This window comes from Oncorhynchus gorbuscha, linkage group LG08 (genome assembly GCF_021184085.1).
Source record: "Oncorhynchus gorbuscha isolate QuinsamMale2020 ecotype Even-year linkage group LG08, OgorEven_v1.0, whole genome shotgun sequence".
Taxonomy (NCBI): Eukaryota; Metazoa; Chordata; class Actinopteri; order Salmoniformes; family Salmonidae; genus Oncorhynchus; species Oncorhynchus gorbuscha.
In genome coordinates, this window is record NC_060180.1 from 1093889 (window position 1) to 1121388 (window position 27500).

Consider the following 27500-nt stretch of genomic DNA (forward strand, 5'->3'; position numbering starts at 1 on the left):
TTACCTCTCTCTCTCTCTCTCTCTTTACCTCTCTCTCTCTTTACCTCTCTCTCTCTCTCTCTTTACCTCTCTCTCTCTCTTTTACCTCTCTCTCTCTCTCTTTACCTCTCTCTCTCTCTCTTTACCTCTCTCTCTCTCTTTCCTCTCTCTCTCTTTACCTCTCTCTCTCTTTACTCTCTCTCTCTCTTTACCTCTCTCTCTCTCTCTTTTACCTCTCTCTCTCTCTCTCTTTACCTCTCTCTCTCTCTCTTTACCTCTCTCTCTCTCTCTCTCTTTACCTCTCTCTCTTTACCTCTCTCTCTCTCTCTTTCCTCTCTCTCTCTCTCTCTCTTTACCTCTCTCTCTCTCTCTTTACCTCTCTCTCCTCTCTCTCTCTTTACCTCTCTCTCTCTCTCTTTACCTCTCTCTCTCTCTCTCTCTTTACCTCTCTCTCTCTCTCTTTACCTCTCTCTCTCTCTCTCTCTTTACCTCTCTCTCTCTTTATCTCTCTCTCTCTTTACCTCTCTCTCTCTCTCTCTCTCTCTTTACCTCTCTCTCTTTACCTCTCTCTCTCTTTACCTCTCTCTCTCTCTCTTTACCTCTCTCTCTCTTTACCTCTCTCTCTCTCTCTTTACCTCTCTCTTTACCTCTCTCTCTCTCTTTACCTCTCTCTCTCTCTCTCTCTTTACCTCTCTCTCTCTCTTTACCTCTCTCTCTCTCTCTCTCTTTACTCTCTCTCTCTTTTACCTCTCTCTCTCTCTTTACCTCTCTCTCTCTCTTTACCTCTCTCTCTCTCTTTTACCTCTCTACTGTACCTGAGGGAAGGTTCATTGGAGAGGTGGTCAGGAAGAAGTTCAGAAGGCCGACGGAGGTGTAGAAACCGGTGCAGTGGTAGAATACCTCTGGGAGATCTGGACCGCACTCAGATCAAACTCCCCAAAATGGTACGACCCAAAGCTCTACGTTAAGAACAAGACAAGAGAGTTAGAACAATACTGTTCATCTGAGTGTTATTGTGTGTCCCAAATGCCACACTGTTCCCTATAGTAGTGCACTACTTTTGACCAGAAGAAGTGCACTAGATAGTGAATAGGGAGCCATTTGCGACACAGCCTAGGAAACCACTACTAATATTGTTATGTGAATCTCCTGTTTACACTTGATGTAGTTCTACATGTCCACGTTGTGAACTAGACCAGAGTTTTGATGGAGGTTCTGGTTATATAGATACAACTAGAGCCTAACAAAAAAAGAACTCTGCTTAAATTCCACTCCACGACCATCAAACAGAACGACATAACTCTCCAGGGACATCATGTTGCTTCTCAAGGGAACACATGGTACTAACAGAGACTCTCCAGGGACATCATGTTGCTTCTCAAGGGAACACATGGTGCTGACAGAGACTCTCCAGGGACATCATGTTGCTTCTCAAGGGAACACATGGTACTGACAGAGACTCTCCAGGGACATCATGTTGCTTCTCAAGGGAACACATGGTACTGACAGAGACTCTCCAGGGACATCATGTTGCTTCTCAAGGGAACACATGGTACTAACAGAGACTCTCCAGGGACATCATGTTGCTTCTCAAGGGAACACATGGTACTAACAGAGACTCTCCAGGGACATCATGTTGCTTCTCAAGGAACACATGGTACTGACAGAGACTCTCCAGGGACATCATGTTGCTTCTCAAGGGAACACATGGTACTAACAGAGACTCTCCAGGGACATCATGTTGCTTCTCAAGGGAACACATGGTACTAACAGAGACTCTCCAGGGACATCGTGTTGCTTCTCAAGGGAACACATGGTACTAACAGAGACTCTCCAGGGACATCATGTTGCTTCTCAAGGGAACACATGGTGCTGACAGAGACTCTCCAGGGACATCATGTTGCTTCTCAAGGGAACACATGGTGCTGACAGAGACTCTCCAGGGACATCATGTTGCTTCTCAAGGGAACACATGGTACTGACAGAGACTCTCCAGGGACATCATGTTGCTTCTCAAGGGAACACATGGTACTGACAGAGACTCTCCAGGGACATCATGTTGCTTCTCAAGGGAACACATGGTGCTGACAGAGACTCTCCAGGGACATCATGTTGCTTCTCAAGGGAACACATGGTGCTGACAGAGACTCTCCAGGGACATCATGTTGCTTCTCAAGGGAACACATGGTGCTGACAGAGACTCTCCAGGGACATTCCTATCATGTTGCTTCCCAAATGGAACCCGATTCCCTGCACTACGTTTGACCAGGGCCCATAGGGATCTGGTCCTTCTGTAGCTCAGTTGGTAGAGCATGGCGCTTGTAACGCCAGGGTAGTGGGTTCGATTCCCGGGACCACCCATACGTAGAATGTATGCACACATGACTGTAAGTCGCTTTGGATAAAAGCGTCTGCTAAATGGCATATATTATTATTATTATTGGTTATAAGTAGTGCACTATATAGTGACCAGGGCCCATAGGGATCAGGTTATAAGTAGTGCACTATATAGTGACCAGGGCCCATAGGGATCAGGTTATAAGTAGTGCACTATATAGTGACCAGGGCCCATAGGGATCAGGTTATAAGTAGTGCACTATATAGTGACCAGGGCCCATTGGGATCTGGTTATAAGTAGTGCACTATATAGTGACCAGGGCCCATAGGGATCTGTTAAAAGTAGTGCACTATATAGTGACCAGGGCCCATAGGGATCTGTTAAAAGTAGTGCACTATATAGTGACCAGGGCCCATAGGGATCTGTTAAAAGTAGTGCACTATATAGTGACCAGGGCCCATAGGGATCTGTTAAAAGTAGTGCACTATATAGTGACCAGGGCCCATAGGGATCTGTTAAAAGTAGTGCACTATATAGTGACCAGGGCCCATAGGGATCTGTTAAAAGTAGTGCACTATATAGTGACCAGGGCCCATAGGGATCTGTTAAAAGTAGTGCACTATATAGTGACCAGGGCCCATAGGGATCTGTTAAAAGTAGTGCACTATATAGTGACCAGGGCCCATAGGGATCAGGTTATAAGTAGTGCACTATATAGTGACCAGGGCCCATAGGGATCTGTTAAAAGTAGTGCACTATATAGTGACCAGGGCCCATAGGGATCAGGTTATAAGTAGTGCACTATATAGTGACCAGGGCCCATTGGGATCTGTTAAAAGTAGTGCACTATATAGTGACCAGGGCCCATAGGGATCAGGTTATAAGTAGTGCACTATATAGTGACCAGGGCCCATAGGGATCTGGTTATAAGTAGTGCACTATATAGTGACCAGGGCCCATAGGGATCTGTTAAAAGTAGTGCACTATATAGTGACCAGGGCCCATAGGGATCAGGTTATAAGTAGTGCACTATATAGTGACCAGGGCCCATTGGGATCTGTTAAAAGTAGTGCACTATATAGTGACCAGGGCCCATAGGGATCAGGTTATAAGTAGTGCACTATATAGTGACCAGGGCCCATAGGGATCTGTTAAAAGTAGTACACTATATAGTGACCAGGGCCCATAGGGATCAGGTTATAAGTAGTGAACTATATAGTGACCAGGGCCCAGGTTATAAGTAATGGACTATATAGTGACCAGGGCCCATAGGGATCTGGTTATAAGTAGTGAACTATATAGTGACCAGGGCCCAGGTTATAAGTAATGGACTATATAGTGACCAGGGCCCATAGGGATTTATAAGTAGGACTATATAGTGACCAGGGCCAGGGATCAGGTTATAAGTAGTGCACTATATAGTGACCAGGGCCCAGGTTATAAGTAGTGCACTATATAGTGACCAGGGCCCAGGTTATAAGTAGTGCACTATATAGTGACCAGGGCCCATAGGGATCAGGTTATAAGTAGTGCACTATATAGTGACCAGGATCCATTGGGATCTGGTTATAAGTAGTGCACTATATAGTGACCAGGGCCCATTGGGATCTGGTTATAAGTAGTGCACTATATAGTGACCAGGGCCCATAGGGATCAGGTTATAAGTAGTGCACTATATAGTGACCAGGGCCCATTGGGATCTGGTTATAAGTAGTGCACTATATAGTGACCAGGGCCCATAGGGATCTGGTTATAAGTAGTGCACTATATAGTGACCAGGGCCCATTGGGATCTGGTTATAAGTAGTGCACTATATAGTGACCAGGGCCCATAGGGATCTGGTTATAAGTAGTGCACTATATAGTGACCAGGGCCCATAGGGATCTGGTTAAAAGTAGTGCACTATATAGTGACCAGGGCCCAGGGATTATAAGTAGTGCACTATATAGTGACCAGGGCCCATAGGGATCTGTTAAAAGTAGTGCACTATATAGTGACCAGGGCCCATAGGGATCAGGTTATAAGTAGTGCACTATATAGTGACCAGGGCCCATAGGGATCTGGTTATAAGTAGTGCACTATATAGTGACCAGGGCCCATAGGGATCTGGTTATAAGTAGTGCACTATATAGTGGCCAGGGCCCATAGGGATCTGGTTATAAGTAGTGCACTATATAGTGACCAGGATCCATTGGGATCTGGTTATAAGTAGTGCACTATATAGTGACCAGGATCCATTGGGATCTGGTTATAAGTAGTGCACTATATAGTGACCAGGATCCATTGGGATCTGGTTATAAGTAGTGCACTATATAGTGACCAGGGCCCATAGGGATCTGGTTATAAGTAGTGCACTATATAGTGGCCAGGATCCATAGGGATCAGGTTAAAAGTAGTGCACTATATAGTGACCAGGGCCCATAGGGATCTGGTTATAAGTAGTGCACTATATAGTGACCAGGGCCCATAGGGATCTGGTTATAAGTAGTGCACTATATAGTGACCAGGGCCCATAGGGATCAGGTTATAAGTAGTGAACTATATAGTGGCCAGGGCCCATAGGGATCTGGTTATAAGTAGTGCACTATATAGTGGCCAGGGCCCATAAGGATCTGTTAAAAGTAGTGCACTATATATGGAATAGGGTACGCTACTGCGCTGAAGGCTCAGTTTGTCATATCTAAACATTGGGAGGACCCCCAAGGTGAATTCAATTCTAACGTGAGTGTATGAAAGCCCTCTATAGGCTGCCATGCTGATTTATCCCAAACACAGTGCCTTCGGAAACTATTCAGACCCCTTGAATTTTCCCACATGTTGTTACGTTACAGCCTTATTCTGAAACGGATTAAATACAACAATTTCCTCATCAATCGACACACAACACCCCATAATACCCCATAATACCCCACAATACCCCACAATACCCCACAATACCCCATAATACCCCATAATACCCCATAATACCCCATAATACCCCACAATACCCCATAATACCCCATAATACCCCATTGGCGCGCAGGTAGCCCAGTGGTTAGAGCGTTGGACTAGTAACCGAAAGGTTGCAAGTTCAAACCCCCGAGCTGACAAGGTACAAATGTGTCGTTCTGCCCCTGAACAGGCAGTTAACCCACTGTTCCTAGACCAGTTAACCCACTGTTCCTAGACCAGTTAACCCACTGTTCCTAGACCAGTTAACCCACTGTTCCTAGACCAGTTAACCCACTGTTCCTAGACCAGTTAACCCACTGTTCCTAGACCAGTTAACCCACTGTTCCTAGACCAGTTAACCCACTGTTCCTAGACCAGTTAACCCACTGTTCCTAGACCAGTTAACCCACTGTTCCTAGACCAGTTAACCCACTGTTCCTAGACCAGTTAACCCACTGTTCCTAGACCAGTTAACCCACTGTTCCCAGGCCGTCATTGAAAATAAGAATTTGTTCTTAACTGACTTGCCTAGTTAAATAAAGCTAAAATTAAAACATTTAAATAAATTCCCAGTTCTAACAACACTCACAACATTCTAAATTCTTACGACTAATAAAATGTCATTGATCTTTTCAGTTATGGTTGGTTGGGATCAAACCCAACGTATTGGGTTGGCTGGGACTTTAGGGTTGTCTGTCAGGAATATATTTCAGGTCCAATCAACTATCTCTTTTCCAGTGTTTCATGTTCCTGGGGAACCAATAGGTTTGACGAGCCAATTAGTGGAATCAGGTGTGTAGCACGAGGGCAAAAACTAATATTATATATTTATTTTTTCCTTTTATTTAATTAGGCAAGTCAGTTATGAACAAATTCGTATTTACAATGACGGTCTACACCGGCCAAACCCGGACCATCGTTGGGCCAAAAGTGCGCCTCCCTATGGGACTCCCAATCACGGCCGGTTGTGATACAGCCTGGAATCGAACCAGGGTGTCTGTAGTGACGCCTCTAGCACTGAGATGCAGTGCTTAGACCGCTGTGCCACTCGGGAGCCCAAAATGAACAGAATGGTCCCCATTCAAGTGAATCATTCATTTGTTCGATTCATAATATGTATATTTGTACTTAATCCTATCCGATAGGTTACATCCAGATAGATAGCTTTGGAAAAACTGGGCCCAGGACTAGAGCAGTGCTCCATTCAGACAGACCGCACCAGGAATATACTATTGTAGTTCTTACATTTTACCACCAGAGGGCAGCTAATCCACATGAAACAGAGCCAGAGGTATTGTTGCATCACCTACCTGACTGTCTACCATCTTACTGACTGAATGAACTGTCTACCATCTTACTGACTGAATGGGCTGTCTACCATCTTACTGACTGAATGGGCTGTCTACCATCTTACTGACTGAATGGGCTGTCTACCATCTTAATGACTGAATGGGCTGTCTACCATCTTACTGACTGAATGGGCTGTCTACCATCTGACTGACTGAATGGGCTGTCTACCATCTGACTGACTGAATGGGCTGTCTACCATCTGACTGACTGAATGGGCTGTCTACCATCTTACTGACTGAATGGGCTGTCTACCATCTTACTGACTGAATGGGCCGTCTACCATCTTACTGACTGAATGGGCCGTCTACCATCTTACTGGCTGAATGGGCTGTCCACCATCTTACTGAATGAACTGTCTACCATCTTACTGACTGAACTGTCCACCATCTTACTGACTGAATGAACTGTCTACCATCTTACTGACTGAATGAACTGTCTGCCATCTTACTGGCTGAATGGGCTGTCCACCATCTTACTGACTGAATGGGCTGTCTACCATCTTACTGACTGAATGGGCTGTCCACCATCTTACTGGCTGAATGGGCTGTCCACCATCTTACTGACTGAATGGGCTGTCCACCATCTTACTGACTGAATGAACTGTCTACCATCTTACTGACTGAATGGGCTGTCTACCATCTTACTGACTGAATGGGCTGTCTACCATCTTACTGACTGACTGAACTGTCTACCATCTTGCTGACTGAATGAACTACCTACCATCTTACTGACTGAATGAACTGTCTACCATCTTACTGACTGAATGGGCTGTCCGCCATCTTACTGACTGAATGAACTGCAGACCATTTTACTGACTGAGTGAGTGAGTCTGCTAAATCTTACTGCATTATGTAAGCCCCGGGAGGCTTTATGGGTTCCTGGAATGTTCCTATTGCTTCTGTGAATAGTCGTTCCACCCAAAATATTATGGGAGTAATAGTCAAGAATAAAGATAACCGACAAAAACATACTATTGCTCAATATAGGAGAGAAATTATCTCCTATGAGACAGACCTAAAGGTTGTATTGTTCCACAGACAACAGGCAGGTAAAAAGGGACCACCAGGATGTGTATTTGTTTGGTGGTGTTTGACCTCTGACCTTTAATATGTTCCTGGCATCGAAGGCCTCCCGCTCCTTCATGTTCTGCTGCCTTCCTCCTCCGGCTCCGGCTGGAAAACACACAACAAAAGATAGGTAAACCCTGAGCACCACGGGTAAACCCAGAGCACCGCGGGTAAACTTAGAGCACCGCGGGTAAACTCAGAGCACCGCGGGTAAACTCAGAGCACCGCGGGTAAACTCAGAGCACCGCGGGTAAACCCAGAGCACCGCGGGTAAACCCAGAGCACCGCGGGTAAACCCGGAGCACCGCGGGTAAACCCGGAGCACCGCGGGTAAACCCTGAGCACCGCGGGTAAACTCAGAGCACCGCGGGTAAACCCAGAGCACCGCGGGTAAACCCTGAGCACCGCGGGAGCACCGCGGGTAAACCCAGAGCACCGCGGGTAAACCAGGAGCACCGCGGGTAAACCCTGAGCACCGCGGGTAAACCCTGAGCACCGCGGTAAACCAGGAGCACCGCGGGTAAACCAGGAGCACCGCGGGTAAACCCTGATACTGAGAGCGTTGGCGTTTCCAAAATAGATATATTTGGGTGTTTTTGGAGCCTTTGATGGTGTTTTATCTGTGCCTCTGCAACTGCACAACGAGCATGAGGAAGACTATCGCTGGTGGGGTATATTTCCTCACAACCAAGTCAAAAAGGTGTCTGGACACTTAGAATACTTAGAACACGACATTTACATCCAAAATACAGATTTGGTCAACAAAAAGGTGAACTTTGAAAAAAGGTCCTTTGACCCTAATGAACAAAACACACATCTAGTGTATTAGGTGGACAACTATTTATAACATCTAAAAATGTGTGTTAATGAGGTTTAGTGGAGTTCAACGTCAACCACACCGTTTATTACAACACTGTTCAAACCAGGTGAATATCCCTATGAACTGTTCTGGGAGATATGATCCTAAATTACTCTCGCTCTGAAAAAACACTAAACAGATGACAGCCTTACCACCACCACCACCCTGATTGGTCAATGTCCCTGTCTGTTATGTAACAGCTGTGATTCTAACAACATAATGCTGACCGTTCATCTGGTATGCAGCAGTGACGTAACTAAAACACCGCATTCTGAGCAATTCAGAGCTATTCTGAGCTAGTCAACAACAAGCGCAGAACCAACAGTAACCTTCCCTCCCTCCCTCCCTCCCTACCTCCCTCCCTCCCTCCCTCCCTCCCTCGCTCTCTCTTTGGCCACAACTCTGTTTGTGTGCAACAGGGCAGAGTGTTTTCCAACAGCAGTGACAAGGGGTTTCATTCAGTTGGCCGTGGATCAAGTCCAGCCCCTAGTTCTTTCACAAATGAGTTTACACAGGGCTGGCCAGCTGAGAGACTGGCCAACAACCCAGGGCTGGCCAGCTGAGAGACTGGCCAACAACCCAGGGCTGGCCAGCTGAGAGTGTGCAAGAGCACAGGACAAAGGGAGGGGTCTGTCTAAGAGCACAGGACAAAGGGAGGGGTCTGTCTAAGAGCACAGGACAAAGGGAGGGGTCTGTCTAAGAGCACAGGACAAAGGGAGGGGTCTGTCCCAGAGCACAGGACAAAGGGAGGGGTCTGTCCCAAGAGCACAGGACAAAGGGAGGGGTCTGTCTAAGAGCACAGGACAAAGGGAGGGGTCTGTATAAGAGCACAGGACAAAGGGAGGGGTCTGTCTAAGAGCACAGGACAAAGGGAGGGGTCTGTCTAAGAGCACAGGACAAAGGGAGGGGTCTGTCTAAGAGCACAGGACAAAGGGAGGGGTCTGTCTAAGAGCACAGGACAAAGGGAGGGGTCTGTCTAAGAGCACAGGACAAAGGGAGGGTCTGTCTAAGAGCACAGGACAAAGGGAGGGGTCTGTCTAAGAGCACAGGACAAAGGGAGGGGTCTGTCTAAGAGCACAGGACAAAGGGAGGGGTCTGTCTAAGAGCACAGGACAAAGGGAGGGGTCTGTCTAAGAGCACAGGACAAAGGGAGGGGTCTGTCTAAGAGCACAGGACAAAGGGAGGGGTCTGTCTAAGAGCACAGGACAAAGGGAGGGTCTGTCTAAGAGCACAGGACAAAGGGAGGGGTCTGTCTAAGAGCACAGGACAAAGGGAGGGGTCTGTCTAAGAGCACAGGACAAAGGGAGGGGTCTGTCTAAGAGCACAGGACAAAGGGAGGGGTCTGTCTAAGAGCACAGGACAAAGGGAGGGTCTGTCTAAGAGCACAGGACAAAGGAGGGGTCTGTCTAAGAGCACAGGACAAAGGGAGGGGTCTGTCTAAGAGCACAGGACAAAGGGAGGGGTCTGTCTAAGAGCACAGGACAAAGGGAGGGGTCTGTCTAAGAGCACAGGACAAAGGGAGGGGTCTGTCTAAGAGCACAGGACAAAGGAGGGGTCTGTCTAAGAGCACAGGACAAAGGGAGGGGTCTGTCTAAGAGCACAGGACAAAGGGAGGGGTCTGTCTAAGAGCACAGGACAAAGGGAGGGGTCTGTCTAAGAGCACAGGACAAAGGGAGGGGTCTGTCTAAGAGCACAGGACAAAGGGAGGGGTCTGTCTAAGAGCACAGGACAAGGGAGGGTCTGTCTAAGAGCACAGGACAAAGGGAGGGGTCTGTCTAAGAGCACAGGACAAAGGGAGGGGTCTGTCCCAAGAGCACAGGACAAAGGGAGGGGTCTGTCTAAGAGCACAGGACAAAGGGAGGGGTCTGTCTAAGAGCACAGGACAAAGGGAGGGGTCTGTCTAATCACAGGACAAAGGGGAGGGGTCTGTCTAAGAGCACAGGACAAAGGGAGTTTCTGTCTTTGCACAGGACAAAGGGAGGGGTCTGTCTAAGAGCACAGGACAAAGTTCACTGAGCACAGGACAATGGGAGGGGTCTGTTTAAGAGCACAGGACAAAGGAGGGTCTGTCTAAGAGCACAGGACAAAAATAAAACAGGAAAATCTGTCTAAGACACAGGACAATAGGGAGGGGTCTGTCTAAAAACAAAGGGATATTCCAATCCACAGGACAAAGGGAGGGGTCTGTCCAAGAGCCAGGACAAAGGGAGGGGTCTGTCTAAGAGCACAGGACAAAGGGAGGGGTTGTCTAAGAGCACAGGACAAAGGGAGGGGTCTGTCTAAGAGCACAGGACAAAGGGAGGGGTCTGTCTAAGAGCACAGGACAAAGGGAGGGGTCTGTCTAAGAGCACAGGACAAAAGGGGTCTGTCTAAAGCACAGGACAAAGGAAGTTATTGTTGTTAAGGGACTAATCTGTCTAAGAGCACAGGACAAAGGGAGGGGTCTGTTAAGAGCACAGGACAGTTTGTTTAACACAGGACAAAGGGAGGGGTCTGTCTAAGAGCACAGGACAAAGGGAGGGGTCTGTCCCTTTAAGAGCACAGGACAAAGGGAGGGGTCTGTCTAAGCACAGGACAAAGGGGGTCTGTGTCACATCAAAGGGATGCTGTCTAAACACAGGACAAAAACATCTTCTAAGAGCACAGGACAAAGGTGGGGTCTGTCTTTAGAGCACAGGACAAAGGGAGGGTCTGTCTATCAGGACAAAGGGAGGGTCTGTCTAAGAGCACAGGACAAAGGGATCTTTCTGTCTAACTGAGCACAGGACAAAGGGAGGGTCTGTCCCAAGAGCACAGGACAAAGGGAGGGGTCTGTCTAAAGCACATCAAAGGGTGGGGTCTGTCTAAGAGCACAGGACAAAGGGAGGTCTGTCTAAGCTGACAGGACAAAGGGAGGGGTCTGACTAAGGGGACAAAGGGAGGGTCTGTCTGTGCACAGGACAAATGTCCATCTGTTATGAGCACAGGACAAAGTGACTGTCTTAGAGTCCATCTTTATGCTGACAAAGGGACTGTCTAAGAGCACAGGACAAAGGGAGGGGTCTGTCTAAGAGCACTGGACAAAGGGAGGGGTCTGTCCATCTTTATGCTGGACAAAGGGACTGGGTCTGTCTAGTGCACAGGACAAATGTCCATCTTCTATGAGCACAGGACAAAGGGAGGGGTCCAAGAGACTGACATAAGAGCACAGGACAAAGGGAGGGGTCTGTCTAAGAGCACAGGACAAAGGGGAGGACTGTCTAAGAGCACAGGACAAAGGGAGGGGTCTGTCCAAGTGCACAGGACAAATGTCTCTTTATGGACAAAGGGAGGGGTCTGTCTAAGACTCAGTGTCCAGGGAGAGTCTGTCCCAAGATGTCCATCTCTGTTTACTACTTCAGGAACAGGGACTGACTTAATGTCCATCTTTAGCCAGCGACTGACTGTGTCAAGTGAACACTTAATGTCCATTTTATCTCTTCATTCAAAGACTCAATCATGACACTTACTGACCATTGTGGCTGCTTTGCTGTGACTATTGTTGTGACTGACTTCCTGTCCATCTTTATGCTGACTGTCTGTGTCAATAGTGACTGACAATGTCCATCTTTATGCTGACTGACCATGTGTGTCAGTGACTGACAAAAATAAAAATAAAATTTATAAACATTTTTATTTTGAATTTTTAAAAATCATTGTAATCCCAGTGTCTGAGCCTTTTAGTAGTCCATCTTTAAGAATTTGTTCTGAACTGACTTGCCTAGTTAAATAACTTAATGTCCATCTTTAAAACTGACTGACTCCAGTGTCCAGTGACTGACTTAATGCTACATCTTTATGCTGACTGACTCAGTGTTCAGGTGTCAGTGACTGACTTAATGTCCATCTTTATGCTGTGACTCAGTGTCCATCTGACTGTGACTTAATGTCCATCTTTATGCTGTGACTCAGTGTCCAGTGACTGACTTAATGTCCATCTTTATGCTGACTGACTCAGTGTCCAGTGACTGACTTAATGTCCATCTTTATGCTGACTGTGTGTCCAGTGACTGACTTAATGTCCATCTTTATGCTGACTGACTCAGTGTCCAGTGACTGACTTAATGTCCATCTTTATGCTGACTGACTCAGTGTCCAGTGACTGACTTAATGTCCATCTTTATGCTGACTGACTGTGTCCAGTGACTGACATAATGTCCATCTTTATGCTGACTGACTCAGTGTCCAGTGACTGACTTAATGTCCATCTTTATGCTGACTGACTCAGTGTCCAGTGACTGACTTAATGTCCATCTTTATGCTGTGACTCAGTGTCCAGTGACTGACTTAATGTCCATCTTTATGCTGACTGACTGTGTCCAGTGACTGACTTAATGTCCATCTTTATGCTGTGACTCAGTGTCCAGTGACTGACTTAATGTCCATCTTTATGCTGACTGACTCAGTGTTCAGTGACTGACTTAATGTCCATCTTTATGCTGACTGACTCAGTGTCCAGTGACTGACTTAATGTCCATCTTTATGCTGACTGACTCAGTGTCCAGTGACTGACTTAATGTCTATCTTTATGCTGACTGACTCAGTGTTCAGTGACTGACTTAATGTCCATCTTTATGCTGACTGACTGTGTCCAGTGACTGACTTAATGTCCATCTTTCTGAGTGGGAGGAGAATGAGGGAAACAGGCTCACATTATCAGGAGGATACTCTGGGTCAGTTTTAGACAGTGGAAAGCCTGCTTTGAGAGAGCAGTGACACTTATTTTGCATGTTCATTTCAAGTACGTGTGTGTGTGTGTGTGTGTGTGTGTGTGTGTGTGTGTGTGTGTGTGTGTGTGTGTGTGTGTGTGTGTGTGTGTGTGTGTGTGTGTGTGTGTGTGTGTGTGTGTGTGTGTGTGTGTGTGTGTGTGTGTGTGTGTGTGTGTGTGTGTGTGTGTGTGTGTGTGTGTGTGTACTCTAGTAAGTGTCCTTGTTTTCAAGATGAAGCTCCAATACACATACCTAAAACACACATCAGTGATATGGCCATAGACAAAAACCACTTTCTTCATCCTACCTGAAGCATCCTTCCTGAACAGAGTGTTCATCACTGTGCCGTGCAGTTTCACTCTGTCCCATTCTCTGACCATCAGCCCCGAGGAAACAAAGTGGTCCACCAGCCGCTCCACAATGGTCTGCAGCCTGCACAGCAGACAGTCAACACAAGAGTTAGCTGTTGTTACCTGGGAGCAACCCTCTCACACTGTTGACATCCGAACGATGAACATCATTTTAATGTACTGATTGTCACTCAATCTGTCATTAAAAAAAGTAAACTGTAAAAATACTAATTATACTACATGGTATTTACAGTGCATTCGTTAAGTATTCAGACCCCTTGACTTTTTCCACATTTTGATACGTTGCAGACTTATTCTAAAATGGACTAAATTGTGTTTCCCCCCTCAACAATCTACACACAATACACCATGATGACATCACAATACACCATAATGACATCACAATACACCATAATGACATCACAATACCCCATAATGACATCACAATACACCATAATGACATCACAATACCCCATAATGATAAAGAAAAAGCTGGTTTTTAAAAATGCTTGCAAATGTATTAAAAACATAAAAAACTGAAATATCACATTTACATAAGTACACAGACCCTTTACTCAGAACTCTGTTGAAGCACCTTTGGCAGCGATTACAGCTTCAACACTTCTTGGGTATGACGCTACAAGCTTGGCACACCTGTATTTGGGGAGTTCCCCAGGACTCCCATTCTTCTCGGCAGATCCTCTCAGTGCTGTCAGGTTGGATGGGGAGTGTCGCTGCACAGCTATTTTCAGGTCTCTCTAGAGATCAATCGATCAGGTTCAAGTCCAGGCTCTGGCTGAGCCACTCAAGGACATTCTGTCATGCACTGACAACAGTAGGACCTTATATAGACAGGTGTGTGCCTTTCCAAATCATGTCCAATCAATTGAATTTACCACAGGTGAACTTCAATCAATTTTAGAACCTCTCAAGGATGATCAATAGAAACAGGATGCACCTGAGCTCAATTTCAAGTCTCATAGCAAAGGATCTGAATACTTATGTAAAATAACATATTTCAGTATTTTATTTTTAATACATCTGCAAATAATTTTAAAAATCAGTTTTTGCTTTGTCATTATGGTGTATTGTGATGTCATTATGGTGTATTGTGATGTCATTATGGTGTATTGTGATGTCATTATGGGGTATTGTGATGTCATTATGGGGTATTGTGATGTCATTATGGGGTATTGTGATGTCATTATGGTGTATTGTGATGTCATTATGGTGTATTGTGATGTCATTATGGGGTATTGTGATGTCATTATGGGTTATTGTGTGTAGATTGCAGAGGTTTTATGTTGGATTTAATCCATTTTAGAATAAGGCTGTGTCAATGGGTCTGAATACTGAATACTTTCCCAAAGGCACTGTATACATTTACATTTAAGTCATTTAGCACTGTATATAGTGCTTTTCAAGGAGCCAGAGTCACTGTGGTACAAACTGTGGTTAAAGAAAGAGACATGAGAGTATCCAGGAACCAGACTCTTACTTGTCCGAACCATCTTTCACTTGGACCTTGGCATACAGGACATCCACCATGGCTGGGTCATCGTTCATGTACTCAATCCCTGTCACCTCCAGCGGGAGAGGCTTCCCTTCTGTGATGGTCCTGAAACATAACGTGGGTTACAGACAGACAGAACATGACATAACATAAGGTGTTACATGACATAACGTGTTACATGACATGACATAACATAAGTTACATGACATAACCTGTGTGTTACATAACATGATATAACATAATGTGTTACATGACATAACATGAGTTACATAACATGACATAACATAAGTTACATGACATAACCTGTGTGTTACATAACATGATATAACATAATGTGTTACATGACATAACATGAGTTACATAACATGACATAACACGAGTTACTTGACATAACATGACATAATAATGTGTGTTCCTGGCTCCAACTCAAATTTCTATACAATCCCTACAATCTAGATAGGGATAGTCCCTCCCTGTTTCAGTCCGTTTTCATCTGTTTGATTCCTAATGAACATGACCCAGTTGTCAGTACGTACTTGATAAAGTCCTGACAGTTCTGGAGTTGTTTACATGCTTGGGCCACTTCCAGGTCGTTCAGCAGAGCCAGGGTGCCGACTGTTAGATGGAGCTTAGCAGGGTTCTGGAAGATGCTTCCATCTACTCCGTGGTCCTTAACAAAGAGAGGAGAGAGACCTGCGGTGAACTGACCGCACAGAGAAACACTGTAGGGTGAAGTTGCCCGTAGACACTGATCTCAGGTCTGTTTTACATTTCCTCCACTAATGGTTGAGATTAGTATTGGAGGAAGAGGAAGCTGATCCTAGATCTGCACAATTTAACCCTAGAACCAGACAACCAGAGAAACTAAAACAGGGACCCAAGATCTCTGATAGTTATTCAGTCAATATAATAATAATAATATATGCCATTTAGCAGACGCTTTTATCCAAAGCGACTTACAGTCATGTGTGCATACATTCTACGTATGGGTGGTCCCGGGATCGAACCCACTACCCTGGCGTTACAAGCGCCATGCTCTACCAACTGAGCTACAGAAGGACTGGAATATAGTCAAGTCTCAAACTGGAGTTTGAGAATATTATGCACGATTTTACAGATTGTCATCCCTCCCATCCCTCCACATCACGCACACACACACACGCACACGCACACACACACACACACACACACACACACACACACACACACACACACACACACACACACACACACACTCTTCCTTACCTGAGAACACTGCTCCAACACCTCCTCTTTAAACCTCAGGAACCCATCCTGAACTTGAGGGTGGTTAAGAGCGAACGACAGGAAGTGGGTGAACGGCTGCTTCTTGCGAAAGCTCTGCACCAGGAGCTCGACACGAGTCGCGGCAGAGGACACCGCGGCCTTCTGGGAGCCAGTGATCACTGGAACAATGCAAGACCGTTATTGTGTGACTGTAAATGTGAGACTTTTATTTTTGATATCCCATGATTCTAGCCCTTAGGAGAAGAGCAGAGGCTCATGGATAATGTCTTGAGTTTTGTGGTTGCTGGAACCACGTCCTTGGCTGACTTTTATTACTAAACTCATTAATATGCGTTATCCAGACAGAAAAAATAAATGGGCAAAAGAACATTTTGATTTAGAGCAATAAAGAAATGGAATAAATTAACTGAGCAAACTAGAAACCTTTCAATATATAAGTTTAAACATTATTTAAAAACATTAAATATAGTGGATGGAAATCAAAATCTGTTTAATGGAGTATTTATTGGGTCATTATGCTGGTGTATTATGTATGGGGAATCAATAAAGTCTGTTTGTATTATAAATTGTATTTTAATGTTATTTTAGAAATGGAGACAAATCAATCAAATCAAATCATTAATATTTGTCACAGAAAACCACTGAAATTCCCAGAAGTAGAGAAAGATTTTGCTAGACTGGTCCCAGATCTGTTTGTGCTTGCATAGTGAACTCCTATAGTCATTGTTAATCACTTGCCTAGTTAAATAAAGGTTAAATAAAATAAAAACATGAATTGTCTTGTAATTCCGACCATAGGAGTTGGTGAACAGCACAAACAGTCATAACTGGGAACTAATGTCCAAATGTTTACTATAGACCTCTGGTTTGGGCTGGTCTCCAAGCTCTGGTCCAGGGTGTTACGTACGGCCTGACCCTTCTTCAAGAAGGCTGAAAGAGGGCTCAAGCTCTGGTCCAGGGCGTTACGTATGGCCTGACCCTTCTTCAAGAAGGCTGAAAGAGGGCTCAAGCTCTGGTCCAGGGCGTTACGTACGGCCTGACCCTTCTTCAAGAAGGCTGAAAGAGGGCTCAAGCTCTGGTCCAGGGCGTTACGTATGGCCTGACCCTTCTTCAAGAAGGCTGAAAGAGGGCTCAAGCTCTGGTCCAGGGCGTTACGTACGGCCTGGCCCTTCTTCAAGAAGGCTGAAAGAGGGCTCAAGCTCTGGTCCAGGGTGTTACGTATGGCCTGGCCCTTCTTCAAGAAGGCTGAAAGAGGGCTCAAGCTCTGGTCCAGGGCGTTACGTACGGCCTGACCCTTCTTCAAGAAGGCTGAAAGAGGGCTCAAGCTCTGGTCCAGGATGTTACGTACGGCCTGACCATTCTTCAAGAAGGATGAAAGAGGGCTCAAGCTCTGGTCCAGAGGTACTGGTATCTCCGCTAATAAAACGCCACTCACCGATCTGTCCTTCCACTCCTTGTTTTGGAATGTGGATGTCTGTCTTTGTGTCTGCCTCGAGTCTTCTACGTGTCTCTCCTTTCCTTCCGATGATGAATCTGTTAGAAACAACAACAACACACTTCGGTTAGTACACCGTATCCTTGATTTTCATTGAAGATGTACACATAGCCCTAATGAAACACACACACACACCTAATTTGCCTAAAATATTACACTGTTACCATGGTTACCTCATGTAGTCTTAACTACAAGCCAGAATGTTGAATAAAATTATATTTAAATGTGACGGTAGGAAGTGGAGATAAACACAGAGGATTATTAACCAGACTTTATGGGGCGTCGGTCTGTTTGACTCTGTCAGCTTGTAATTCCTGCTACACTACCTGCTACCAACTCCACTATGGCCAAAAGTATGTGGACACCTGTTCAAACATCTCATTCCAAAATCAAGGGCATTAATATGGAGTTGGTCCCCCCCTCTTTGCTGCTATAACAGCCTCCACTCTTCTGGGAAGGCTTTCCACTAGATGTTGGAACATTGTTGTGTGGGCATGCTTCCATTCAGCCACAAGAGCATTAGTGAGGTCAGGCACGGATGTTGGGTGATTAGTCCTGGCTCGCAGTCGGTGTTTCAATTCATTATAAAGGTGTTCGATTGGGTTGCGGTCAGGGCTCTGTGCAGGCCAGTCAAGTTCTTCCACACCAATCTCGATAAAACATTTCTTTATGGACCTCGCTTTGTGCACAGGGGCATTGTCATGTTGAAACAGGAAAGGGGCCTTCCCCAAACTTTTGTCACAAAGTTGAAGTACAGAATCATCTAGAATGTCATTGTATACTGTAGCATTAAGATTTCCCTTCCCTGGAACTAAGGGGCCCGAAACATGAAAAACAGCCCCAGACTATCACTCCTCCTCCACCAAACTTTACAGTTGGCATTATATATTGGGGCAGGTAGTGTTCCTCAGGCATCTGCCAAACCCAGATTCGTCCGTCAGACTGCCAGATAGTGAAGCGTAATTCATCACTCCAGAGAACACGTTTCCACTGCTCCAGAGTCTAATGGCAGTGAGCTTTTTTTAAACCTTTTTTTAACCTTTAACCTTTTTTTAACCTTTATTTAACCAGGCAAGTCAGTTAAGAACTTATTTTCAATGATGGCCTGGGAACAGTGTGTTAACTGCCTGTTCAGGGGCAGAATGACAGATTTGTACCTTGTCAGCTCAGGGGTTTGAACTCGCAACCTTCCGGTTACTAGTCCAACGCTCTAACCACTAGGCTACGCTGCCGCCCCATTTACACCACTCCAGTCGAAGCTTGGCATTCCAACTTTAGGCTTGTGTGCGGCTGCTCGGCCACGGAAACCCATTTCATGAAGCTCCCGAACAGTTCTTGTGCTGACGTTGCTTCCAGAGGCAGTTTGGAAGTCGGTAGTGAGTGTTGCAACCGAGGACAGACGATTTTTATGCGATACGTGCTTCAGCACTAGGCGGTCCCGTTCTGTGAGCTTGTGTGGCCTAACACTTCGCGGTTGAGCCGTTGCTGCTCCTAGACATTTCCACTTCACATTAACAGCACTTACTGTCGACAGGTGAAGCTCTAGCAGGGCAGAAATTTGACAAACTGACTTGTTAGAAGGTAGCATCCTATGACGGTGCCACGTTGAAAGTCACTGAGCTCTTCAGGAAGGCCATTCTACTGCCAATGTTTGTCTGTGGAGATTGCAGGGCTGTGTGCTCGATTTTATACACCTGTCAACAACAGGCGTGGCTGAAATAGCCTAATCCTCTAATATGAAGGGGTGTCCACATATCTGCTGACGTTGCTTCCAGAGACAGTTTGGATCGGTGTCCACATACTGTTGTAGATATAGTGTATGTGAAATGAGCACGGGCAAAGTGTGTATGTATTTTCAATCTTCTGATGCATGGCACGTCGCCAAACGTACCCAAACGTTGTCGTCTGAACCACGTTTCCTTCACAATCAGCTGGAAGTGCTCGGTCTTACTGCAAATTAAAGTCTGCAACGTTCGGTCTCTGGTTACACTTGGCCTTTGTTTACATATTGTGCTAAAATGTTGCATACGATTTGCGTGAAGTATTGAAACTCCAAACCAACAGAACCATATGCAGACCAGCGTACTGAATGTCCGGCTAAAAATGCTTCCCTGTGGACAACGGGTCACAGAACCATATGCAGACCAGCGTACTGAATGTCCGGCTAAAAATGTTTCCCTGTGGACAACGGGTCACAGAACCATATACAGACCAGCGTACTGAATGTCTGGCTAAAAACGCTTCCCTGTGGACAACGGGTCACAGAACCATATACAGACCAGCGTACTGAATGTCTGGCTAAAAACGCTTCCCTGTGGACAACGGGTCACAGAACCATATACAGACCAGCGTACTGAATGTCTGGCTAAAAACGCTTCCCTGTGGACAACGGGTCACAGAACCATATACAGACCAGCGTACTGAATGTCTGGCTAAAAACGCTTCCCTGTGGACAACGGGTCACAGAACCATATACAGACCAGCGTATTGAATGTCTGGCTAAAAACGCTTCCCTGTGGACAACGGGTCACAGAACCATATACAGACCAGCGTATGTAATGTAAATCCAAATGAGGTTTATTCAACATTTTGATCTGTAATGGGACGGTTCGGAAATGTTGAGCTCACGCGTTAGAGACGAGAGTGTGGGTCATCTAGTCCCGGATTCTAAAATGGACTAACAACCTCATATGCAGTCATCGACTCATGAAGTGTATCCCAAATGGCACCCTATTCCCTTAGGGCTCTGGTCAAAAGTAATGCACTATATAGGGGATAGGGTACCATTTAGGGCACATAGCCTACATGGTGTTTGTAACTCACTTGTAAAGAACACTTGGGACATCAATGGCACAGCTGAAACCTTTGTCAGTCTGTTCTATGGAGTGGCTGTCACAGAACTCTTCTTCTTCGTCAAACTGTTCACTTGCTAATCAAAACAACAAAGTGCATTTGTGAGATTGGCAAGAACATTTTGGTGTTCCATAATAGGTGCAGCAGGGACAAATGGGAGAGGAGACAGCTACATTTAGAGGAGACAAGCATCCCACAACACAATGTGGTGGTCAATTGGTCAGCTATAACTAGCTAAGTCTCAGTAGAATAAAGTCAATAATCTGGTAGTACTGTACAGTAGTGTAGCCATCTGTCTTATCGAGCTAGCTAGCTATAGTTAGTTGGGGGTGTAGGGAGCTAGCACCACTGAGGTATAATGGCTGGCACTGAGGACCTAGCTACCTGGTGGTCCCATGTAGGAGTCGTCCTCTTCCCCCTCTTCATACTGGTCTTCTTTGATGGTATTTCTTCTGTATACTCTTCCACTTATGTTGATCAATGATGGACGTAAGATGTCCATTGTAGCAGTTATCTTGAACAGTCAATAAAACGAGATATACTGTAGTGAATAGTAGCTGCCAACTACTACGTGTGAGCTCTTGGGCTGTTTTACGACATACGGCAGTTTGACGTAAAGTAACCAGCTGATTACGTCGTCGCTGATCTCTAAACCGCATGGATAGACATTCCGCGCTCGCAACAAATGAATGATGCGCCGACATCAACATTTGTTTTATATATCGCCCAAGCCGTAAAGCGGGTATTATTGTTGGGGTAGCTAACCAGAAACATAAACAAAAGCAGAAGTTAGCCTGCCGCTTTCTCCATCACCAGTGGTAGGTTCATCACTTCAATAATAATCTTATGTCTGATTTATTATGCGGAAAGTTTGCTTCAGTAGTAAATGCGCTATGCTTCGTGTAGCTAGCTATGTCTGTCAGTTTATTATTCATACTGTTGTTAGCCGTGTGTTGTTAGCCAACGTTAGCTAGCTAGTCATGCTAATGTAATGCCAAATATTTGTATAACGTGTTCTATCTGTGCTAATGCTGCTCAGCTAACGTTAGCTACATTTACATTTACATTTAAGTCATTTAGCAGACGCTCTTATCCATACTTTTAATAAATATTGCTGGTCATTTAGGACTGTATTTATCCGCAAGACACGACTCTGAACTTGGTGATCATGATTTTGCCGTTGTTGTTCCTCTTCCTCAGTTGGAATGGCAGCCTCCTCCTCATCCTCCTCTGCCGGAGGGGTTAGTGGGAGCTCCGTGACTGGCTCAGGATTCAGCGCGTCTGAACTCATCCCCCCGCGTAAGGTCCTCTACACGTATCCCAAAGGAGCCGGAGAGATGATGGAAGGTAAAGGCTTTCTTTGACACAAGCCAATCACCAGTGGCTTTAGAATATAGGTTCAGAACGTTGCAAGACACAAGAACGGTGATGAGGATTCTTTTGGAGTTCTAGAAAACCTTGTCTGTTCTGTACATTCTACCTGCAACATTCTGAACATTGTTCTTGGCTCTGATTGCAATATTAATCGTGTTCATATCCCATATACAGTGATGATATTTGTGTGTGTGTGTGTGTGTGTGTGTGTGTGTGTGTGTGTGTGTGTGTGTGTGTGTGTGTGTGTGTGTGTGTGTGTGTGTGTGTGTGTGTGTGTGTGTGTGTGTGTGTGTGTGTGTGTGTGTGTGGTTAGCTACTGTACATGTGTGTGTGGTTCTGAATACTTGCCCCTTCTGTACATCTGCCCAGCCACGCTTCTCTTACAACTATTCTATCTGGCTTCAAGTCAAGTGTAGCTTGTCTGGATTTGACCCAAAAGATAAACAATGTGTCCCTGGAACTTTTCACTGTTCCCTTAATGACCTAGCTACCATGCGTCATAGTTGGCTCTTCCTCCAGGAGGACGTGCGCTGCTACCAGCGACAGTCAATGCTCTGCCCCAACGTCACCCCACAACGCGCATCGCCAGTGTACCCCACTTCCCTCACACCCAAATCAATCTGGCTTCAAGTCAAGTGTAGTTAGTGATCCTTTGATCTGGAGTTGGTGACCCATGATCCTTTTGAATCATAGTTGGATCTTCATCCAACAGAGGATGTACAGGGGCACCAGCAAGCAGTCAGTGCTCTGCCAATGGGTCAGCCCACACAGTGCTCTGCCAATGGGTCAGCCCACACAGTGCTCTGCCAATGGGTCAGCCCACACAGTGCTCTGCCAATGGGTCAGCCCACACAGTGCTCTGCCAATGGGTCAGCCCACACAGTGCTCTGCCAATGGGTCAGCCCACACAGTGCTCTGCCAATGGGTCAGCCCACACAGTGCTCTGCCAATGGGTCAGCCCACACAGTGCTCTGCCAATGGGTCAGCCCACACAGTGCTCTGCCAATGGGTCAGCCCACACAGTGCTCTGCCAATGGGTCAGCCCACACAGTGCTCTGCTAATGGGTCAGCCCACACAGTGCTCTGCCAATGGGTCAGCCCACACAGTGCTCTGCCAATGAGTCAGCCCACACAGTGCTCTGCCAATGAGTCAGCCTACACAGTGCTCTGCCAATGGGTCAGCCCACACAGTGCTCTGCCAATGGGTCAGCCCACACAGTGCTCTGCCAATGGGTCAGCCCACAACTCCCACCACCAGTTTTGTCACATCACACAAGAGGAACTGCTTGTTTGAACCCGAAGGGCCATCTGGCTCCTTGCCCCTGCTTTGTGCATCCCAAATGACACCCTATTACCTACGTTGTGCACTAATTTTGACCAGAGCCTTATGTGCCAAAGTTGTACACTATATTAGGATAGGGTAACCCCATCCTTTGTTACCTCATAGACCCCAAATCAAACATCGTGTTGTGATGAATGTCTTAGTTTGGATCATTGTGCTGGAAAGCACTGGGTGTTCAGAGGACTAATGGGCTCACTGTTAAGTGGGACAGCAGTGAAGCGGTTGGCCAGGGTTGGGGTTCTTTTCCGCTTTGTTTTTGGGGCCTGTGCCATAGGGCGGCGCACAATTGGCCCAGCTTCATCCGGGTTAGGGGAGGGTTTGGCCCGGGGTAGGTCATCCTTCTAAATAATAATTTGTTCTTAACTGACTTGCCTAGTTAAATAAAATAAATATATTACAAAATTATGAATAAATGGCACCCTATTCCCTATACCAGGGATCATCAACTAGATTCAGCCGCGGGATGATTTTTGTTTTTACTTGAGTGGATGGTCGGGGGGCCTGAACATAATTAGAAATCATTTGTAGACTGCAAATTGACCGCAAGAAGCCCAGACAGATTGTTTTAGTCAAATATTATATCAAACCTCGCTTGTATTTGATCAGATGTGTCTCTCTATTCTGCCCAGGAATACTTGGGAACAGATTTCGCAAAAAATGTCATCACTCGGAGCTGATGTTTTGATTCTTTTGGCCAACATTGAAAATGGGGGGACCGAATTCGGTCCGTGGGCCGCCAGTTGAAGAACCTAATCCTACATTGTGCACTAATATCATATGGGCCATGGTCAACAGTAGTGCACTGTCTAGGGCCATGGTCAACATGTCTAGGGCCATGGTCAACAGTAGTGCACTGTCTAGGGCCATGGTCAACATGTCTAGACCCATGGTCAACAGTAGTGCACTGTCTAGGGCCATGGTCAACAGAAGTGCACTGTCTAGGGCCATGGTCAACATGTCTAGGGCCATGGTCAACAGTAGTGCACTGTCTAGGGCCATGGTCAACATGTCTAGGGCCATGGTCAACAGTAGTCCATTGTCTAGGGCCATGGTCAACATGTCTTGGGCCATGGTCAACAGTAGTCCACTGTCTAGGGCCATGGTCAACATGTCTAGGGCCATGGTCAACAGTAGTCCACTGTCTAGGGCCATGGTCAAGAGTAGTGCACTGTCTAGGGCCATGGTCAACAGTAGTGCACTGTCTAGGGGCCATGGTCAACAGTAGTGCACTGTCTAGGGCCATGGTCAACAGTAGTGCACTGTCTAGGGCCATGGTCAACAGTAGTGCCTGTCTATGGTCAACAGTAGTCCACTGTCTAGGGCCATGGTCAACAGTAGTGCACTGTCTAGGGCCATGGTCAACATGTCTAGGGCCATGGTCAACATGTCTAGGGCCATGGTCAACATGTCTAGGGCCATGGTCAACAGTAGTGCACTGTCTAGGGCCATGGTCAACAGTAGTGCACTGTCTAGGGCCATGGTCAACAGTAGTGCACTGTCTAGGGCCATGGTCAACAGTAGTGCACTGTCTAGGGCCATGGTCAACAGTAGTGCACTGTCTAGGGCCATGGTCAACAGTAGTCCACTGTCTAGGGCCATGGTCAACAGTAGTCCACTGTCTAGGGCCATGGTCAACAGTAGTCCACTGTCTAGGGCCATGGTCAACAGTAGTCCACTGTCTAGGGCCATGGTCAACAGTAGTCCACTGTCTAGGGCCATGGTCAACAGTAGTCCACTGTCTAGGGCCATGGTCAACAGTAGTCCACTGTCTAGGGCCATGGTCAACAGTAGTGCACTGTCTAGGGCCATGGTCAACAGTAGTGCACTGTCTAGGGCCATGGTCAACATGTCTAAGGCCATGTTCAACAGTAGTGCACTGTCTAGGGCCATGGTCAACAGTAGTGCACTGTCTAGGGCCATGGTCAACATGTCTAGGGCCATGGTCAACAGTAGTCCACTGTCTTGGCCTATGATCAACAGTAGTGCACTGTCTAGGGCCATGGTCAACAGTAGTCCACTGTCTAGGGCCATGGTCAACATGTCTAGGGCTATGGTCAACAGTAGTGCACTGTCTAGGGCCATGGTCAACAGTAGTCCACTGTCTAGGGCCATGGTCAACATGTCTAGGGCCATGGTCAACAGTAGTGCACTGTCTAGGGTCATGGTCAACAGTAGTGCACTATCTAGGGCCATGATCAACAGTAGTCCACTGTCTAGGGCCATGGTCAACAGTAGTGCACTGTCTAGGGCCATGATCAACAGTAGTGCACTGTCTAGGGCCATGGTCAACAGTAGTGCACTGTCTAGGGCCATGGTCAACAGTAGTGCACTGTCTAGGGCCATGGTCAACAGTAGTGCACTGTCTAGGGCCATGGTCAACAGGGCCATGGTCAACATGTCTAGGGCCATGGTCAACAGTAGTGCACTGTCTAGGGCCATGTTCAACAGTAGTGCACTATCTAGGGCCATGGTCAACAGTAGTCCACTGTCTCGGCCTATGGTCAACAGTAGTGCACTGTCTAGGGCCATGGTCAACATGTCTAGGGCCATGGTCAACAGTAGTCCACTGTCTAGGGCCATGGTCAACAGTAGTGCACTGTCTAGGGCCATGGTCAACAGTAGTGCACTGTCTAGGGCCATGGTCAACAGTAGTGCACTGTCTAGGGCCATGGTCAACAGTAGTGCACTGTCTAGGGCCATGGTCAACAGTAGTCCACTGTCTAGGGCCATGGTCAACAGTAGTGCACTGTCTAGGGCCATGGTCAACAGTAGTGCACTGTCTAGGGCCATGGTCAACAGTAGTGCACTGTCTAGGGCCATGGTCAACAGTAGTGCACTGTCTAGGGCCATGGTCAACAGTAGTGCACTGTCTAGGGCCATGGTCAACAGTAGTGCACTGTCTAGGGCCATGGTCAACAGTAGTGCACTGTCTAGGGCCATGGTCAACATGTCTAGGGCCATGGTCAACATGTCTAGGGCCATGGTCAACATGTCTAGGGCCATGGTCAACAGTAGTGCACTGTCTAGGGCCATGGTCAACAGTAGTGCACTGTCTAGGGCCATGGTCAACAGTAGTCCACTGTCTCGGCCTATGGTCAACAGTAGTGCACTGTCCATGGTCAACATGTCTAGGGCCATGGTCAACAGTAGTCCACTGTCTAGGGCCATGGTCAACAGTAGTGCACTGTCTAGGGCCATGGTCAACAGTAGTGCACTGTCTAGGGCCATGGTCAACAGTAGTGCACTGTCTAGGGCCATGGTCAACAGTAGTGCACTGTCTAGGGCCATGGTCAACAGTAGTCTGTCTAGGGCCATGGTCAACAGTAGTGCACTGTCTAGGGCCATGGTCAACAGTAGTGCACTGTCTAGGGCCATGGTCAACAGTAGTGCACTGTCTAGGGCCATGGTCAACAGTAGTGCACTGTCTAGGGCCATGGTCAACAGTAGTGCACTGTCTAGGGCCATGGTCAACAGTAGTGCACTGTCTAGGGCCATGGTCAACAGTAGTCCACTGTCTAGGGCCATGGTCAACAGTAGTCCACTGTCTAGGGCCATGGTCAACAGTAGTGCACTGTCTAGGGCCATGGTCAACAGTAGTGCACTGTCTAGGGCCATGGTCAACAGTAGTCCACTGTCTAGGGCCATGGTCAACAGTAGTCCACTGTCTAGGGCCATGGTCAACAGTAGTGCACTGTCTAGGGCCATGGTCAACAGTAGTCCACTGTCTAGGGCCATGGTCAACAGTAGTGCAGTCTAGGGCCATGGTCAACAGTAGTCCACTGTCTAGGGCCATGGTCAACAGTAGTGCACTGTCTAGGGCCATGGTCAACAGTAGTGCACTGTCTAGGGCCATGGTCAACAGTAGTCCACTGTCTAGGGCCATGGTCAACAGTAGTCCACTGTCTAGGGCCATGGTCAACAGTAGTGCACTGTCTAGGGCCATGGTTAACAGTAGTCCACTGTCTAGGGCCATGGTCAACAGTAGTGCACTGTCTAGGGCCATGGTCAACAGTAGTCCACTGTCTAGGGCCATGGTCAACAGTAGTCTACTGTCTA

General features: G+C 46.7%; 2 protein-coding genes across 2 annotated transcripts in view; one reads left to right on the forward strand and one right to left on the reverse strand.

The window, feature by feature from the left end:
- The window catches only part of LOC124041082 (activating signal cointegrator 1 complex subunit 1-like), a 26713-nt gene extending 5323 nt beyond the window's left edge, over positions 1 to 21390 (reverse strand). The window contains exons 1-8 of the mRNA XM_046358243.1: positions 21113 to 21390; positions 20699 to 20804; positions 17816 to 17913; positions 16360 to 16538; positions 15651 to 15784; positions 15100 to 15219; positions 13559 to 13683; positions 7700 to 7770 (exon numbers count right to left, since the gene is read on the reverse strand). Of these exons, the coding sequence (XP_046214199.1) occupies positions 7700 to 7770; positions 13559 to 13683; positions 15100 to 15219; positions 15651 to 15784; positions 16360 to 16538; positions 17816 to 17913; positions 20699 to 20804; positions 21113 to 21230 (951 nt within the window). The 5' untranslated portion in view covers positions 21231 to 21390. The remainder of the gene's footprint in view (positions 1 to 7699; positions 7771 to 13558; positions 13684 to 15099; positions 15220 to 15650; positions 15785 to 16359; positions 16539 to 17815; positions 17914 to 20698; positions 20805 to 21112) is intronic.
- The window catches only part of LOC124041087 (anaphase-promoting complex subunit 16-like), a 9298-nt gene continuing 3184 nt past the window's right edge, over positions 21387 to 27500 (forward strand). Inside the window, exons 1-2 of the mRNA XM_046358248.1 lie at positions 21387 to 21546; positions 21929 to 22075. Of these exons, the coding sequence (XP_046214204.1) occupies positions 21934 to 22075 (142 nt within the window). The 5' untranslated portion in view covers positions 21387 to 21546; positions 21929 to 21933. The remainder of the gene's footprint in view (positions 21547 to 21928; positions 22076 to 27500) is intronic.